This window comes from Hipposideros armiger, unplaced genomic scaffold (assembly GCF_001890085.2).
Source record: "Hipposideros armiger isolate ML-2016 unplaced genomic scaffold, ASM189008v1 scaffold_80, whole genome shotgun sequence".
NCBI classification, from domain to species: domain Eukaryota; kingdom Metazoa; phylum Chordata; class Mammalia; order Chiroptera; family Hipposideridae; genus Hipposideros; species Hipposideros armiger.
This window is the reverse complement of record NW_017731430.1, coordinates 3,869,508-3,885,185: the sequence shown is the minus strand read 5'-3', so window position 1 is coordinate 3,885,185 and position 15,678 is coordinate 3,869,508. Positions and strand designations below refer to the sequence as shown.

The 15,678-nt window shown below is 45.0% G+C and overlaps 1 protein-coding gene across 5 annotated transcripts in view; it reads right to left on the bottom strand.

Moving 5' to 3' along the window:
* ZFHX4 (zinc finger homeobox 4) overlaps positions 1 to 15,678 on the bottom strand; it is a 179,889-nt gene that overhangs the window by 144,554 nt on the left and 19,657 nt on the right. For 4 of the 5 annotated variants that reach the window (XM_019643596.1, XM_019643600.1, XM_019643598.1 and 1 more), the window contains exons 2-3: positions 9,884 to 12,546; positions 8,496 to 8,998 (exon numbers count right to left, since the gene is read on the bottom strand). In XM_019643596.1, coding sequence (XP_019499141.1) covers positions 8,496 to 8,998; positions 9,884 to 12,500 — 3,120 coding nt within the window. In that variant the 5' untranslated portion in view covers positions 12,501 to 12,546. The remainder of the gene's footprint in view (positions 1 to 8,495; positions 8,999 to 9,883; positions 12,547 to 15,678) is intronic. The other variant, XM_019643599.1, reaches the window with a different exon arrangement.

The following is a 15,678-nucleotide window of genomic DNA, read 5'->3' as shown; positions in this document are numbered from 1 at the left end:
CTGGACAAAATGGTAAAATTGGCCTCTGAGACTCCAGGCCGTGCTGTTCCTTTCCTCAAGTACAACAGGAAGTTTTCTCATTAGCAAAGCCTCAGAATGTGGGCTAGGTGGGCATGAGCAGAGACAAGGGTACAGTTAGGACACGGGCTCTCGCTGTCTGTGAGGATTCGAGCGAGGCGTTTCGCCCTGAATCTCAGTTTCCTCATATATGAACATGGGAATCATAACACACAGCTATTAGGAAGAGGCAAGGAGATAGCGCACACGAAAAGTTTAACTTACTATGATTATTGTCACTATATGGTCTCTCTTCCAAAAGTAGTGCCACTTTAAAAGGCGATACGTGGATAAGTCAATTGTCAATGTGGCTTCACAGTTGACAGACCATCTGGCATCAGAAGAAGGGATATTTTGGGTAAGATGGCTGCCAAGACCTCGTAAGTTACACAGAGACAGTGAATTGCCAACTTGAGCTATTAATGAAGCTCTCCTTGACACAGGACACATAATCACAGCCTAAGAATCAATGCCTTGAAACTTTAAAAGCTAGTCTCCCAAACGGGAGTTCAGCGATACAGTCGAACCTATCAATAGCTCCTGTCTTTCCATCCTCAGCCCTGCACATCACTGATGTTATCAGCAGGAATCCAGGAACAAAGACTTCTTCAGCCTTAATCTTCCCTCCTCTTCCCAAAATTGCTTATTGGGAAAATAGAACCCTAACATTTATTCCTTAAGCAGCAAGGAGAGAGAGAAATGTATATTCTATGCAATCTAGTATTTCCAACGAAAGAAAGGCTTTAGGACAATCTGAATCAATAAAGTATTGCGAGTACTGGTCTCAATGCACTTTTATATTTACATATACATATTTAATATATGTTAAAGATTACAGCCAAGGCTACAAAAGTACTTCCCCTTAACATCAGAAAACTAAAACATTAATAAAACCAAGTAAAATAAAAAGTTGCCACACATAATTGTTAGTATCTGTGATCATAACAGAACTGGTCATTATAATAACTGTTCTTTAAGCAGAACTCTCACTGACAGCATTGTAAACTGAACTTACAAAGATCCTCCAAGCGTCAAACTAAATTAGCATCCCGGTGCTACAGAGGGGCTGACTGCAGTTGTAATCTGACACATTTGCATTCTTAAGGGGGTTTCTTCTTCATTTTCTAGGCAGTGCATCAGTAGCGTCATCCTCATGGATGAAGACCGACATACACATTCCAACTAACAGAAAAGTTCGGTCATGCCCTCACCTTCCCACCATGATGCTTGTCGGACACAGATCAATAAAGTCCTGCCACTCAAGACAGCCGTAAGAGTAAGCCAAGATATACGTGACAATGTTTCCGTATCTACTGACCGCCCAAGGGAACAGTCATACTCAGTCCTTTGACCAACCAACCACTATTGAAAACAAAGCATGGACACTTTGGGTGGCAAATAGATGGCTTCGACCCTTAATTATTTTTATTAATGTCCCTGCCATTGGAAGAACAGAGTGAGGTGGGAAGCATCACCTTAGAGAAGATGGCTTACAACCTATCACAATAAAGGGACACAACCTCCACACACAGTGACATTTTAAAACCTGGCGCACAGTTAAGTGCTCAACAAATGTGTCTGCATTTCTTAGAAGTAGCACGTGAGCTATCATTTGGGTCCTCTGCAAAATGGCGCGTTGGCCTCCTCCTGGGCTACAGAACCTGGGGCGACGTTTCTGCACGTGTTCTAGGGGAACGGTGTCTCCACTGTGGTTCTCCTTTTGAAGAAATCATATCGGCATAAGCCTTCGTGCAATACACTGATAATTTGGGAAAAAATTGCCTTTTAAGGCTTGCATTATCTGAATAATGAACAAATCTCCACGTCTAATTGAACTCAGCCTGAGCACAGGCTCAGACGCAAAGCAAACTTGGTGAAGCATTTCCAGTAGAACTCAGGCGGGCCAGATGTTCTGGAGGCAGGATCTCGGTCATTATGTACATGCCAGCTCCTCCTTTCTCCACCCCAGGCCAAGACCCTTTCAGCAGCGCGAGGCCTGCGTAACATATGACTCTGGCTGCCTTGCTGCATGGCATCCCAGGACCCACTGGAGCAGCTCAGCGATTTTAAACGAGCTCCACTGACAGGGACAATGAAATGGAAGCCAAAGCAACACGGGGGCGGGGAGAGCCCGTTCCTTTAGGAGACAGCACCTTTGTCTGCCTTACCTAAATGAGCTCGGGGTGGGCGACCCACAAGCGATTTACTACTGTGGGTGAAAGCCTACCTACACGTCACATGCGATAGAATGAGCACGAGTTATGCACAAACCGGAACATAAATCATAAGGTATGAGATGACATGGGCCTGAAGGGAAGGGAACGGTAGTGCCAAATTTTTTACTGCGTTTCTGAGGTGGGGTGGAGTGGGGTGCGGGCGGCATTAGGATGTAGTGTGTGTGTGTGTGTGTGTGTGTGTGTGTTTCTGTCTGCCTGTGTGTGTTCAGGCGATAAATGAAGGAAGCTCGTAGGGTGGGGCACTGCCCTACCTAAGCCCATGCTGACATAATCACTGTACCCGCCCACACACAGAAATTCATCCAGATGAAGCAGCTCACTTAAGACCAAATGCATCCTGGGAAGGACTTGAAAGTCATTTACACCTTTGGATGTACTCGTGGCTTTTATGAAAAGGCTTCTTTCCCTCTTCATTAAAGGAATGCAAGTTTTCTTGGGAGAATCAGGTGTGCAATCTTGCAACATGGGGTATCCATGAAGAGAAGCTCTAGGTAGGATAAAATAGTAAGAATTTCAGAAAAACAGAGAAGGACATAATAGCGTGTGCCTGGTGTGTAGGGCAACAGTTGTACCGGTTAAGGAGACAGATCAAAAACAAAATAGGAGGGGTCCAGTAACACGCTTTGCTCTCTTTAAATTTCGTCTGGGTTTGTTAACAGTTTTACCCATTAAATATTATTTTATCTGTCCTGAAATGGATGTAATAAGTTGCTAATGCCTGGTCTAAAGTAATCCTTCTGGGAATTGCTATGTATGTATGTATCTCTCTATCAAACTATCTGTCATCTATCTGTCTGTCTAGCTAGCTAGCTAGCTAGCTATCATCTATCTATCTATCTATCTATCATCTATCTGATCTACCTATCTATCATCTATCTATCTATTTATCTAATCTACCTATCTACCTACCTATTATATATTTAGATGGACAGAGATTTTTGCCATAGTTTTTCTAGTGGAATACAAAGAGGGTTCTCAGCTCATAAAGCGGTGTATTCCTGGCCATGGGAATGCAGAAGCAAGTTGCATGTTTGTGCTGGAGTTACCCTGTTAGCACACATGGCTGTGCTTCAGCAAATGTGGAGCTGAAACCCAGGAGTAGATGTAGCAGGTGGGGCTAGCCAAAGACATGACGATCTGGAAACACCCGTGATTTATCAGTTGCTATTAGCTAAGCAGCCCCTCTCTATTTGATCTGTGTATTTATTCATTATAAGCATTATGCAGGCATGTAGTTTTCTACGACAGAAACTGGTTTTTCAACCTCTGCCTTGTCTTTTTATATGAGAATACAATAGAATCATTTGAATTGTGATTACTTTTTTAAATAAATCCTGCAGCTGGGATTGAATTTCGCACCACAGTTCAACCTTGAAAGGAACATAAATCTGAAACCAATACAAAAAGTGCACAATTTTCCATATTCAGGTTAATGTTTAGCAACAGAAAAGAATAACTTTTGTTTATCTCTGAAAACAGCTTTCTTCATCTAAACAAATGACTAGACTAAGATTGAGAAAAACCTGTTTGGGTTTCTTAGATACACACACATATTCCAATTTCCTTTTGCACAATGACTTTTATGCAAATGTGCACCACACAATCTCCTAGCCTCTTTTACCATCACCCAGGGACAATGACAGTTCCATAATTGAAATGGTACATATCTGGTATGTTTGATTTTAAATTGCAAAGTTGGACTCGGGGCCTATTGAAATGAAAATCCTTGTGGTTCTTTGTTAATTCCAAACGGATCAGGTTATTATTTCCTACTAGTAAAAACAACAACATAAAAAAAAACAGCAAAAAACCCCAAAATGTAGGTGAAGATCATTATTCCATTTTTTATTTCCTTGCCACATACTTTTCCCAACCTGGCTCCTTGCAGTCTCTTCTGTGACCCTCCCCCACCCCTTTGATTTTAGTTCTTAACCTGGATTCTTTCATCCACAACATGGGTAATGAGAAAACTCCAACAACCATTCCTTGGGGGAACGTTACACTGAAAGTTACCTAGGACTAAATCCCACATGTGTTCATTTGCTCACCGTGGAGATGAGAGATTTCTTCACTGCTCTCAGCCAATTTGAAATCCAAATATGAAAGCAGCATCATGGAATTCAGACAAACTAGCCTGCTTCACCACTTGCGGATGTGGGAAGGAAAACTGCTGGGCCCATTAAGCTCTTGACTTTGAACCAGCAACGTTGTGAACACCTCCCTTAAAAAAATCCATGTAACATTCCAGGAGAAGGGTGCGGACAGACTCTTTTCATGTCCTGCATAGAATGGTGGTAGACCCATCAGCTGGCTAGGAACATCGCGCCCACTCTGAGCCAAAGAAAAGCTGAACGGTAAATCTGCAATGTCGCCAGGGTCTTACGCGTTCTTTCTCAGTTTGAGTGTCTAGTGCTAAGTGGTTTTGATTATATCGTTTTACTGGGCTCTTTAGAAAAAGTTTGGGATCATTTAAGGGGCAGACGAAATTGCAATGCATGTTTTTGTAATGAGGGCTGGAAGTAAAGGGACTCCTTTAAAACATTTTCCGGTTTGTTCATGAGTCCATGACTCATCCTACAAATATTTATCGAGGCCTCATTATGTGAAGAGGACAAAAAAAATGTGTAGGGATGCAAAGGTGTGAACTTAGGAGAACATGATCAAATCTAATAAAGCGGTTAGCTGAGAAACACTGTTTTTTTGCATTAGGTATAGAGATGGACGTGACTATGGCTATGGATAAAGATATAGATACACACACACACACACACACACACACACACACACACTTCATCTTGCAATACTGCAGCTCTCTATGCACTTGGTGTTAACCTCACTTTAAATACACTGTCCTAGTTAAAAGAGAAGATGAAGGGCATGTTACAGTTTCATTTTAGTGTTTTGATTTCCTCGACCAGTTTTGCTTCATCATGAAAATTTCCGGGGGAAAATCAAAATGCAACAGTGCTGAGCCCTTCAGAGACTTTTGCTTGAAGAAACAAGTAAGATTTTCTTCACCAAAGTCCTTGTTAAAGAAAGTCTAAGGAAAATAATACTGCCAAAAAAATGAATACAGCTTTGCTTGTTTTCGCAGTCATCATTACCAATAGGACATAAAGATATTCTTTTTTTTTTTTCAGTCCATATGGAAAGATCATCAACACATTTTGCCTCTGGGTTCTTTGCCAAAATACCATAACCCACAAGCCTTCTACCTTAAACATAAAAGGAAAGGTGTTGTTCTGGTCAAATAAAGAAATAATTTTTACTAGCATACGTCTAATGTTAAAGCTGCCTAAATCCTGCCAAATACATTAAAACAACATCTGTAAAACAGATTTTCATTAAAGTGATCAGTTTAAAGTTAAGCAGCTAGGCAGATGATGCTTTTAAGCTCACCCTTAACCTTTAACCTTTGACCCCCTTACACTGGAATGAGGACACAGGCTTCTTTTAGGTAAGTAGTGCAAGAGGTGAAGTGGCCTATTCAAGTCGCAGTGACACATCACCACATTCAAAGTGTTGTGAATCGATATGTTGTCAATAACAAGAAAAGCTGACTTCTCCCAGCTCTGCGCTTGTCTTATAACTGCTACTTGTCACTTTCCCTTCCAGTCTGAATAACTCCTGGTGCAAAATGATGTAAATTAAGCTCTTAATGAAAATGAATTTTATATAGGGAGATTATTGTCTAGTCATTAACTCAGAAACTATTTTAAGTCTAATTTGAATACTGTAGCCACATTACAAGCCATCATTTTTTCCAGGCCCTGGCCAATCTGTTAGGTTCTCATTTAAAAGCAATTAATGCTACTTATGAAGCAATTTTAGTTTGCCGACACAAGCCAACCAAGCTTGCTAATATCCTTGTGACTGCAGTTGAAAATCCTGTTTAGCTGACTCACACCGTTTCTGTAAATCAATTTAGAAATGGCGTCCTCAACTCATCGCTATTCTGGAGAACTTCTGTAGTTACTACCAAAATAAAGAAAGCTCCTTGAAGGATAATGCAAAATAGCATAGCTCGATGGCCCGACACCAAGTTGCAATAGCGCAAATATTACTCTCTCCAACCTTCTTTTAATTCAAGGTAAGTTTGTTCAAAGGATGCTTTTGTTTGTTTGCTGACCATTCTCAGACACTATACTACGAGGACACTTGGGTATTTAAGAGATGAGCAAAACAAGTTGGGGCAAAGAAAAATTTCATATGACATAACATTTTTAAGGTCAGCGCACATACATATCCTTTGGTTCTGGGATCTAAAACTCACTCTGCTTTACAGCTTGCTTTATGCACAAGGCTTTATCTCATTTGGTTGTTATACATTCAAAGGCAATGGCCAACTGTCCCCGAGACTGAACTTCCAGAGTAACTCCGGCGCCCAGCAAATTGTTCTGCAGGCAATGAGGGTGGTCAATCCATACTCACTGAATGAATGGGTAAACTGAATACCCACGCAGAGACGCACACGTTTAAATAGTCACCCAACAATTGCCGGTAAGTAACCTTTCCTGAGAAAATAAACATCAACGCTCTACCTTCCTTTAGTTTCCCACATGAGATTAATAAAACAGAAAAATTTGTACATTTGTATTGTCTACTCACAACGTGTTAATTTAAAGTGTTAAAGGAGCTGCATGAATATAAACACAGTTCATGAATATTCTATACAGCTCCCAGGGTCGAGATCTATTATTTATACAAACTTAACGTTTGGTTTTTTTTCTCCTAAGTATTCTAAAAGTCTTAATAGGTCAGGTATCAACCGAAAAAAAAAATAAGTTGACGACTGAACAGTTATCAAACAGTTGCTGTAAAACCTATGAATTATAATACAATTAATGCGTTATATTATACTTTCAATACCGTCAACCTAGAAGCTTTCCATCTTACATTAGGGCCTGAACTCCCCTCAAACTGTGTAACCCAAATCTTAATGCTTTCATTATTGATCCAGAGTGCCAATACCACAGGAACAATGTTACAAATTCTCACACCACGTCTTTAGGTTTTTATGCTCAGTACATCAATCTAGAACTTGAACTTCAAGAAACAAAAAATAGTGCCAGGCCAACCCAAATAAATCAGTCCTGCACGTGCTCTCAATAGCCACAATCTGCTCTTCTTATCGTGTGTTTATAGTCTGAAACAGTATTAGAAAAGCCATAGGTATTATAATCGCTGGTTTGACTCCTCCTAGTATAGTTATCACTGATTTCTAGTATAAATCAATAGATAACACTTGCAAAATGGATTTTGTAATCATATTTGGAGCTTGTTACAATGACTAATGGTTTGCAATAGTTTCTGAATTTTAATACCCTCTGCACAAAAGAAGTTTTAATAAGTTACCAAGTTATTCATCACAGAAATGAATCTGTTACATGTGCACATGAACCAAGACAATCAAGCCCATCCAGGAAACAAACTGCAGCAAATAAATTAACCAGTAATGCGGGTTTAGAAAAAGTCAAGACAAGTTGTGGAATAAAGTGTGCTCATCACTAGCAGGTTTTTCATAAATCTGCATCGTTTTTTCCCCCAGCAAAGATAAAAGCATAGTTGGCATTTAATGAACATTTTTATCTGTACCACGCTCATGGGAGGTGGGGGGGGGGGACAAAAACATTATTAGCAGTGAAAAGTCATGCAAAAGAACAACAGAGTTAAGAAGACGACTTTCAACTGATGCTAAGGGAGAGTGTTGACTCAATGCTACTAGGATCCTAAAAAAAAGCAAAAACACACCCATCTGTTTGCATGGACCTTGTTTGTCACCAAACAAAAGATGATGCGTTCACGAGGTTGACTGCTCTCTGTAACCACTGACACTTATGCAAGAGGGATACTATGTTATTTTTTAATCAGTTACTAACAGGGGTTTTAAAGTATTGTGTTATATATGAAAATACTCAGAAAAGTTATTTTTTGGGAGGGAAACCAGTAAAGCAAACGACGCCACTGAGAAAGATGTAAAAGGACCAGGTCGCAAAATCTTTCAAATAAGCTCTCCAGCTCCCTAGACATTGCCACACATGTTTAAGAACGTGAAGCAGAAACCGTGCACCTCGCCCTTCTATTTCCCCGCCCCCCCCCCACCTCTTTTTCTCTGAGCTTGCAGATCTGTGCTCCAAGCTCTGAAACAGTTAATTCCCTTCTCTCCTCTGTGCCAAGGGAAACGAGAATGTCCCCGCTTACCTTGTAGAGCTTCAGGGCCACCTCGTGCCTGTGATTGGTGGTGTGCAGGCGTAACTTATCCACACTGTTGGTGTAATAGTCACAGGCGTTGCATTTCAGGTGGACGGGGTTGCCAATGGCAATGCACTTGAGTCTCCACTCATTGCTTTTGCCCCCTTCTTTAATGTGGGCCACCAGTTGGTATTTCTGCATATGTTTATCAGTCTTGCAGTGGAGCTGGAAGTTGGCTTTGAGCTGGGTGTTGTAGTTACAGAGCTTGCACTGGTAGATATCTCCAATTACAGCCCTCCATTCCTCTTCAGGGAGAGAGCGCTCGCTGGTCACATGCACGCTTAGGGCCTCCAGGCTGTCAGAGGTGAATTTGTTGCAAACGGCACACTGGAATAGCTTCAGCGCTGGGTCACTGATATAAGGTGACAGCTCTCCTGCAGTAAGGAGGGACAGGTCATCACCCATTAGCTGACCACTGGCAAGCCGGATTTCAGGCGGCAGCTCATTATTTACTACAGGAAGAAAAAAATTAAAAGGAAAACTAGAGACTCGAAAACACAGCACACACAAAGGAAATCTGTAAACTAAAGTCGACCAGGAATGGGCTTTCTCTAGAGCTTAAACTATAAAAAGCTGTAATAGGATTGAATCAGGATCAATTACAATCATCCTTTCAACTTCTCAATTCCCTCATCAGATAGCTTTAATTACTCCTACTGGGCATGATGTCACTCTGAAATTTGTATTTTCCAGGGTGAGGGAGTTGATCGATACCATAACAAAACAGTCACATGCTTGCGATTTCAAAGCCCAGATAAACTTACATAAGCGCTAATTGTTATTTCACAATTTGTCTGAAAGCGTGATGAGATCTGGCTAGCACTGCGCGTGCCTGTAAGCTACTGCCAAGTACCTGGGCTTAAGGTAACAGTGTTACTGTCCGTAGTTCAAATATCTCCAGTCACAGACATGCAAATCGTTTTTCAAAAACGGTTTCATTAAAAAATAAACGGTCTACCCTTTAGAAGCTCAAGTTTGGTATTTTAGGGAACGCCTGCCAAAATCGAAACTATAAACCTTGCAAGGTATGGCTTAAGGGTTGCAGGCACCTCAGGCACATTAGCGTCTGTTCATCAAACTACCGAAAGAAGGTGCAACGTTAGCTCACTCTGAGGCGGCCCGTGGGTCCCTCCCTTCACGCCTTCCTCTACGAAGCTAATTCAAGGCTGAAGTAAAGAACACGTGGCGTGACTGATTCTCCAGCTTAAAGAGGAAGTCGCTGCCGGTACACTGTCCCCAGTGTGTTGGCGCTCACCACTTCGTCTGTGTGCATGGCGCCCAACCCAAATGCGATCAAGAGACGCACACGCGGGTGCAGAAAAGCAGCGAATACTAACCAAGTCCCGGGGCCAGCGCGGCCGCAGTGGCAGGGTCCAGCTGGAAGGGGTTGATCATCAGCTGCGGGTCTGCAGGGTTTTCCAGCTTCATGCCGGTCAGGCCTATGTTCTGGGCCAGGTAATACTGGTAGAGCTCCGCCTCCGCCGGGGCCAGGCCCAAGTGCAGGTTATGCTGGATCTGCTTCATGTTCTGCTGCAGAAGCATCATATTGTGCATGTGCTTTTCGCTCGTCATGTGGATGCGGAGGTTCCTCGCCACGTTGGTTTCGTAATCGCACACCTCACACCGCCAGGTGGGCTTCTGCTTGGGTTTGGACGGCGAGGGCGTGCCGCAGCCGCCGAGGCTGGGGTTGGGGGCGGGGGCGGAGTGGCCAAACACCTGCTCGCCGCTGCCGTTCTGCAGGTTCTGCACGTTGTTCAGGTGCTTGTCGGACTGCATATGAATACTGAGGTTGCCTTTGGTCGTGGTGGAGTAGTTACAAACCTCGCAACGGAAGGGTTTATAGCCACACGTGTAGCTCTCCCCCCGGGCGAGCCTGGGGTGAGGCTGTCCAGTCTTACAATACACGCAGGAGCCACCCGGCTCCGGGTGCTTCTCCTTCATGTGGGCCTCCAGGGTCTGCTGGTACTTGTAGTGCCAGTTGCATTTGGGACACTTGAGGGTCTTGCAGGAGTTCCTTGAGTGCATCATGGTCATATGCCCACCCAGGGACCTCGAAGACCCCAACACCGTGTCGCACTTGGGACACTCGATGCCGCTGCCCGGGGAGCCGTCTCCGGCCGGCCCGGGGGTGCCGGGGGCGCTCGGGGCGAAGCCGTGCTGGTGCGGGGGCGCCGCGCCGTCCTCGTCGGCCCGGCCCGCGTCGCTGGGGTGAGCGGCCGCGACGCCGTCCTTGCTGGGGGCACCCGCGTCGGCCAAGTCCCTGCCGCCGAGGCCGTAGGCGTTGTTCGCCAGGCTGCCCGCGGCCCGGACGGTGCCAGCCTGCTGCTGCTTCTTCTGCTCCGCGTCGTCGGACCCCGTCGCCGAGGAGGAGGAGGACGACGACGGGGGACCCTTTTCCATAAATTTTAGCACACTGGATGATAAAGGAGAAATGCTTTGGTTTAAGCGAGGGAAGTCCTTGCTCCCGAGGCCCTCGGCGAGCTCACCTGATCCTTCCTCGTCGTCCGGCTCGTTGGAGTACGCGTCCTCGTCGTCCTCGTCTCCCGCGTCGGGGGGCTCGCTTTTGACGGCGCGCGCCCCGTCGGGGCGCGGGGCGCTGCCGTCCGGGGGCCTTTCACAGTTGTCCTCTTGGTCTTTGCTCTCCGACGTCTTGCCCGACTCGGACGACGCGTGGCCGAGGGGGACAGAGGTAATCGGGGTGTTCACTACTAAACTAGACAGCCCCCCCAGGGTCACGTCAGCCTTTGGCATCGGGGCGACCCCCAGCGGCTGCTCGGCGGGGCTCGCGGTCCCCGCGCCGCCCTTCAGGAAGGCGAAGCCCGCCGGCAGCGCGTCGCCGTTTTCCACGTGAAACGCGCTCCACAAGCCGCGGAAGGTGGGGTCGGGGCCTATGAGGTTTGCGGTAGAAAAGTGGGGGTACACAGAAGTGGGCTTTTTTGGTTCCAGAAAGCTGATGAGAGGCTCCTTGTCTTTGCCGATGCCCTGGATGATGGCCGAGACGCACTTGTGGCCGAGCAGCTTCTGCTCCTCGTCGTTCAGGGTCATCCGGTGGTCGTGCACCGCGTGCGCCACGAAGGAGCGGGCGTAGCCGAAGGACAGCTTGCACAGGAAGCACATGAGCACGGGCTTCCGCCTGCCGTCGCTCACGCAGCCGTCGAAGCGCGACAGGTCCACGTCGCCCGGCACGTCTTTGGACACGCAGGAGTTTTTGGCGGAGCCGTCGCTGGCGAGGTAGTCCCGCTCGCGCTTGTGCCGGAGGTCGTAGACGCGGAAGCTGTGCAACACAGGCCCGGCGCCTGCGAACGCTGAGGTATTTGGGAAGGCCGGGTCGGCCGCCAGCGGCCCCCCGAGGGGCGAGGCGATGTGGAACGTGTTGATGACCTGCGGGTAGAAGGACACGGGCGCCGGCGCGGCCGACGGCTCGCCCGCGTCCGCGGCGGGGGCCAGGGCGTCCAGCAGCACGGCCGCGCGGAACAGCCGGCCGCCGGCCCCGGCCCGCGCCCCCGGCCCGCCGCCCTTGGGGTCCTCGATGATGTACGCCGACCCGTCCGGCTGGTAGACGATCTCCCCCGTGAGGTTCTCCACGTCGCTGTCCTCCAGCTCGCTGGCCTCGCTCTCGTTGTCATCCCTCAGGACGGGCAGGCGGGCGTTGGGGCAGTGGTGCTCCATGTACTTCTGTAAACTGGGGAAGGAGGTGGCACACTCGTTGCAGGGGATCTCCTGGGCCGCGGCCACCTGAGGGGCCGCGGCATGCTCCCCGCCCAGGCCCAGCGAGCCGTCGCTTTTGCGCGCGTCCGTCTTCAGGGTGTCATCGGCGGGGCCGGTCCCCCTGTCGGGCTCCATCTCGGCAGCTTTCTCGGGCACCTCATTATCAAGTGGCGTCGTTCCACATAGCTTTGATGTGCTCTGCCCATTCTCCTGCCTTGAGATAGGAGAGGAGTCACAGGTTTCCATGGCAATGGCTACATAGGGATCTCATTTCATCCAGCCTGTCAGGGACCTGGATAAAAAATAAGGTGAGAGAAGCCATTTTTATTAAATAATGACACAGCTCACTAATAGCCCATCACTAATTTACAGCTGCTGTAAACCTGACTATCTAAAGAGATGAGGGGGAAAACTTAAAACCGGCGTACCTATCTATCACGGACAGACTTTGGATAAATGGAGCAAAATAATGTAGATAGCTATCACAGGCATGCCGAGATATCCTCGGTGTTTCTGAAATCGCTGTGAGCATTCATCATAAATCTCAAATTGATATCAGTCATCGTATTGTTTTTTTTCATTCCTGTTTTCTGAAAACGTACATACTACACATCAAGGCATGAGACCCCTCTTTGCCCTAACAGAAATGGGACTGGCTTCCATCTGCGAAGGCAGGAATGAAAGAACAATGCAAATAACTTGCCATGTTTAAAATTGACCTTTTACTTTGTCAGGCAGTGACTGGAAGGGGGGATCAGTGGGGAAGGGAGACCCACAATAAAGGAACTTAAAATTAGAAATATTACAGTCACAGGCAGCAGCGACCAAAGACTTCTCTGGTTTTCATTTTGCCAGTAAATCAGCTTACTACAAATCTTCCTTGTGCAAAAGCTCTCAGCAGGTATCTGGCTGGTCCTGATTAAGCACCAATCACAATTCTTCCTCACACTGCAGTCACCTCAATGGGCCACGGAACAGAAATTAATATTTACTGCAGCCAGTCCTATCATCCAGGGGGGACAATCGCATTCACTCAGTTTTTTTTTTCCCCCTGCAATATGTAATGAGCACCATTTCAAATACCATTTCGATGTTATCAATCCTGGTGAGTTGCCCATCTCTCAACCACATCTCATCTCCATCAACATCTCTTCCCTGGCTTAACAAATCATATGCAAGTACTAGTGATGAAAATCCTTCAGTCACTTAAAAAGAATTTTTTTGTAGTTTTTTTTTTCTTTTTTCTGTAGCCAGGCATCATAGACCATAAACTCCCTTTGTTGAGAACACGGTGCACTCTCTATAAAGCCATATTAGTTTCCGGCAGCAGGGTAAGGTACCAGGGGTAAGTTGAGCATGTGTTGGTAAAAAAAATGTGTTTTCCTTCTGTGTGTGTGAGTGTGTGTGTGTGTGTATATGTGCATGTGTGTGTGCATGGGTGTGAGTGTGTGCCTGCAAACCTCAGCTACTGTAATAGCAGCTTGATTACAGTGTAAGCTTCTCTGAGTCCCTGCAGATCACTCTGTTTGCAGAATGATGGCACTGTACACAACAGTTGAGTGGGCTGAAACTTTAGTGTTTATTTTCAGCCCATGACATAGACGCTGTCTCGATTTTATAAAACATGTAAGCAACCTTCTTTCAAATCTTAAAACTGGAGGAACTCGTGACTTCAAGGCAACTAGCCCCTTAATGGAAAAGTATTGACACGTTCATGTATGCGGATATTTCTGAAACAAGAAAGCCTGATGTTGCTATATTGCATTACATATTATATTGGGTAGGACAGACATGCAGTGTCTCACCCTGGATGTCTCTACATTCTAACGTCCAGACTTCACAGTGGCAGACAGCTAAGAAATCCCCACAACGCTGCCTCACCAATACGAAGCATTTCAGAAATGCCTTCTGAAAAGTTCTTAGTGAAGAAAGACCTCACTGAAGGTCACAGGCATATTAAGTATGAAGAATAACTTCTTAATACACTCTTTACTGTAATCAAATTTGATCTTGTCAGCTAAATCAGAGAGGAAGTGATCAGTGTAGAATACATCAAAAGACCTGCACAGATTGAAAATGAAATCAAAATTCGTTGTGGTATCTGCCATGGTTAAACTGACATCCTAATTGCTCACGAAGCAAACATCACAAAGCTTGGTGTGTAATTTTAATCATCGATGAGCTCCAGGTTAATTATCCTCGTGGCATGCATGCGGCTTTTAAAACCCTCTGAAATCATCTGATACCCGTAAGCATGAAAAGCTAATAATTTTCTAATTAGTCCACAAACATTAATGTTTACCTTTGCATTCACCAAATTGGCACAATGTACACATACATTGAAGGCAGCCAAAATACCTACAATACAATCCCCTGCTCCGCTGAGGGAAGTGAGGAAGGCAGGAAGGTAGAGATCTGGAGTGGAAGCAAGGTGGTCCATACTATGATAATACTAAAAGAACGATCCTAGATTAAACTATGAAGTTCCAGAACCTAGGGTAGTTTTTTGTCTTTCTTTCCTATAACTTAGGCTGTTACATGGAAGAAGCTTCTTCACTTTAACTACCAAGATGACTACAGTTCCCAAACACCACACAGTTTTGTCAAGGCGTTTCTGAGCTACTTTTATTATTACATCAATTCTGTTTTGCCTGTACCCCTAGAGCAGGTCTCGGCCCACAAAAACATTGGCTAGAATTACTGCACACATGCTGAATGCCCCTCAAATAGTTATCTGTAATGTGCAGTTAATAATTTTGTCCAGATGCCGAATGGACCCTGCATTGTATCATCTCCATATTTCTCTATATGAAGCAGAGCCTGTTTATTTTATCTTAATAAGGCAGAAGTAACTTCCAAAATATGACAACATGGTTGCTATGTGGAAAAAATTAGGAAAACTACGCTAAAGAATCCATCACAGGTCAAAGCAATTTGGTAGGATACACTTTGTGACAATGTTCCTGCATTGTTTTTACACAAAATCGCCTATCAATTTCTTCTCAATGAGGTACACATTAATCAGAAACTGAGTCAAATACAGAAGACTTCTATACAATCGCATTTACATTTCATTCCAAAAGCAACAATAACAAAACTATCTGAATTGCTGGAGTTAGTAATATATTACCTGATTTTTTAAATTCATAGCTATTGACTATTACCATGGCGATGTTTACCAGTCTGTTTTGATGGAATCACTTTAGTTTGTGTAGTTAAAAAGTTATTTAGATCAATACGTACTGTGACACTGTGAGTATATTGTACATACCGAATATGACGCTAAGTGATTTCAGTGTCATTGATGTCAGATAAGATGCTTCTTTTATCAATGTGACCCATTTAGGAAATTTACATTGAAGTTTTACAAGTCCCAGTAAAAAAGACCACAAAGACAGCCATTGAACTTAAACCACAGAATTCA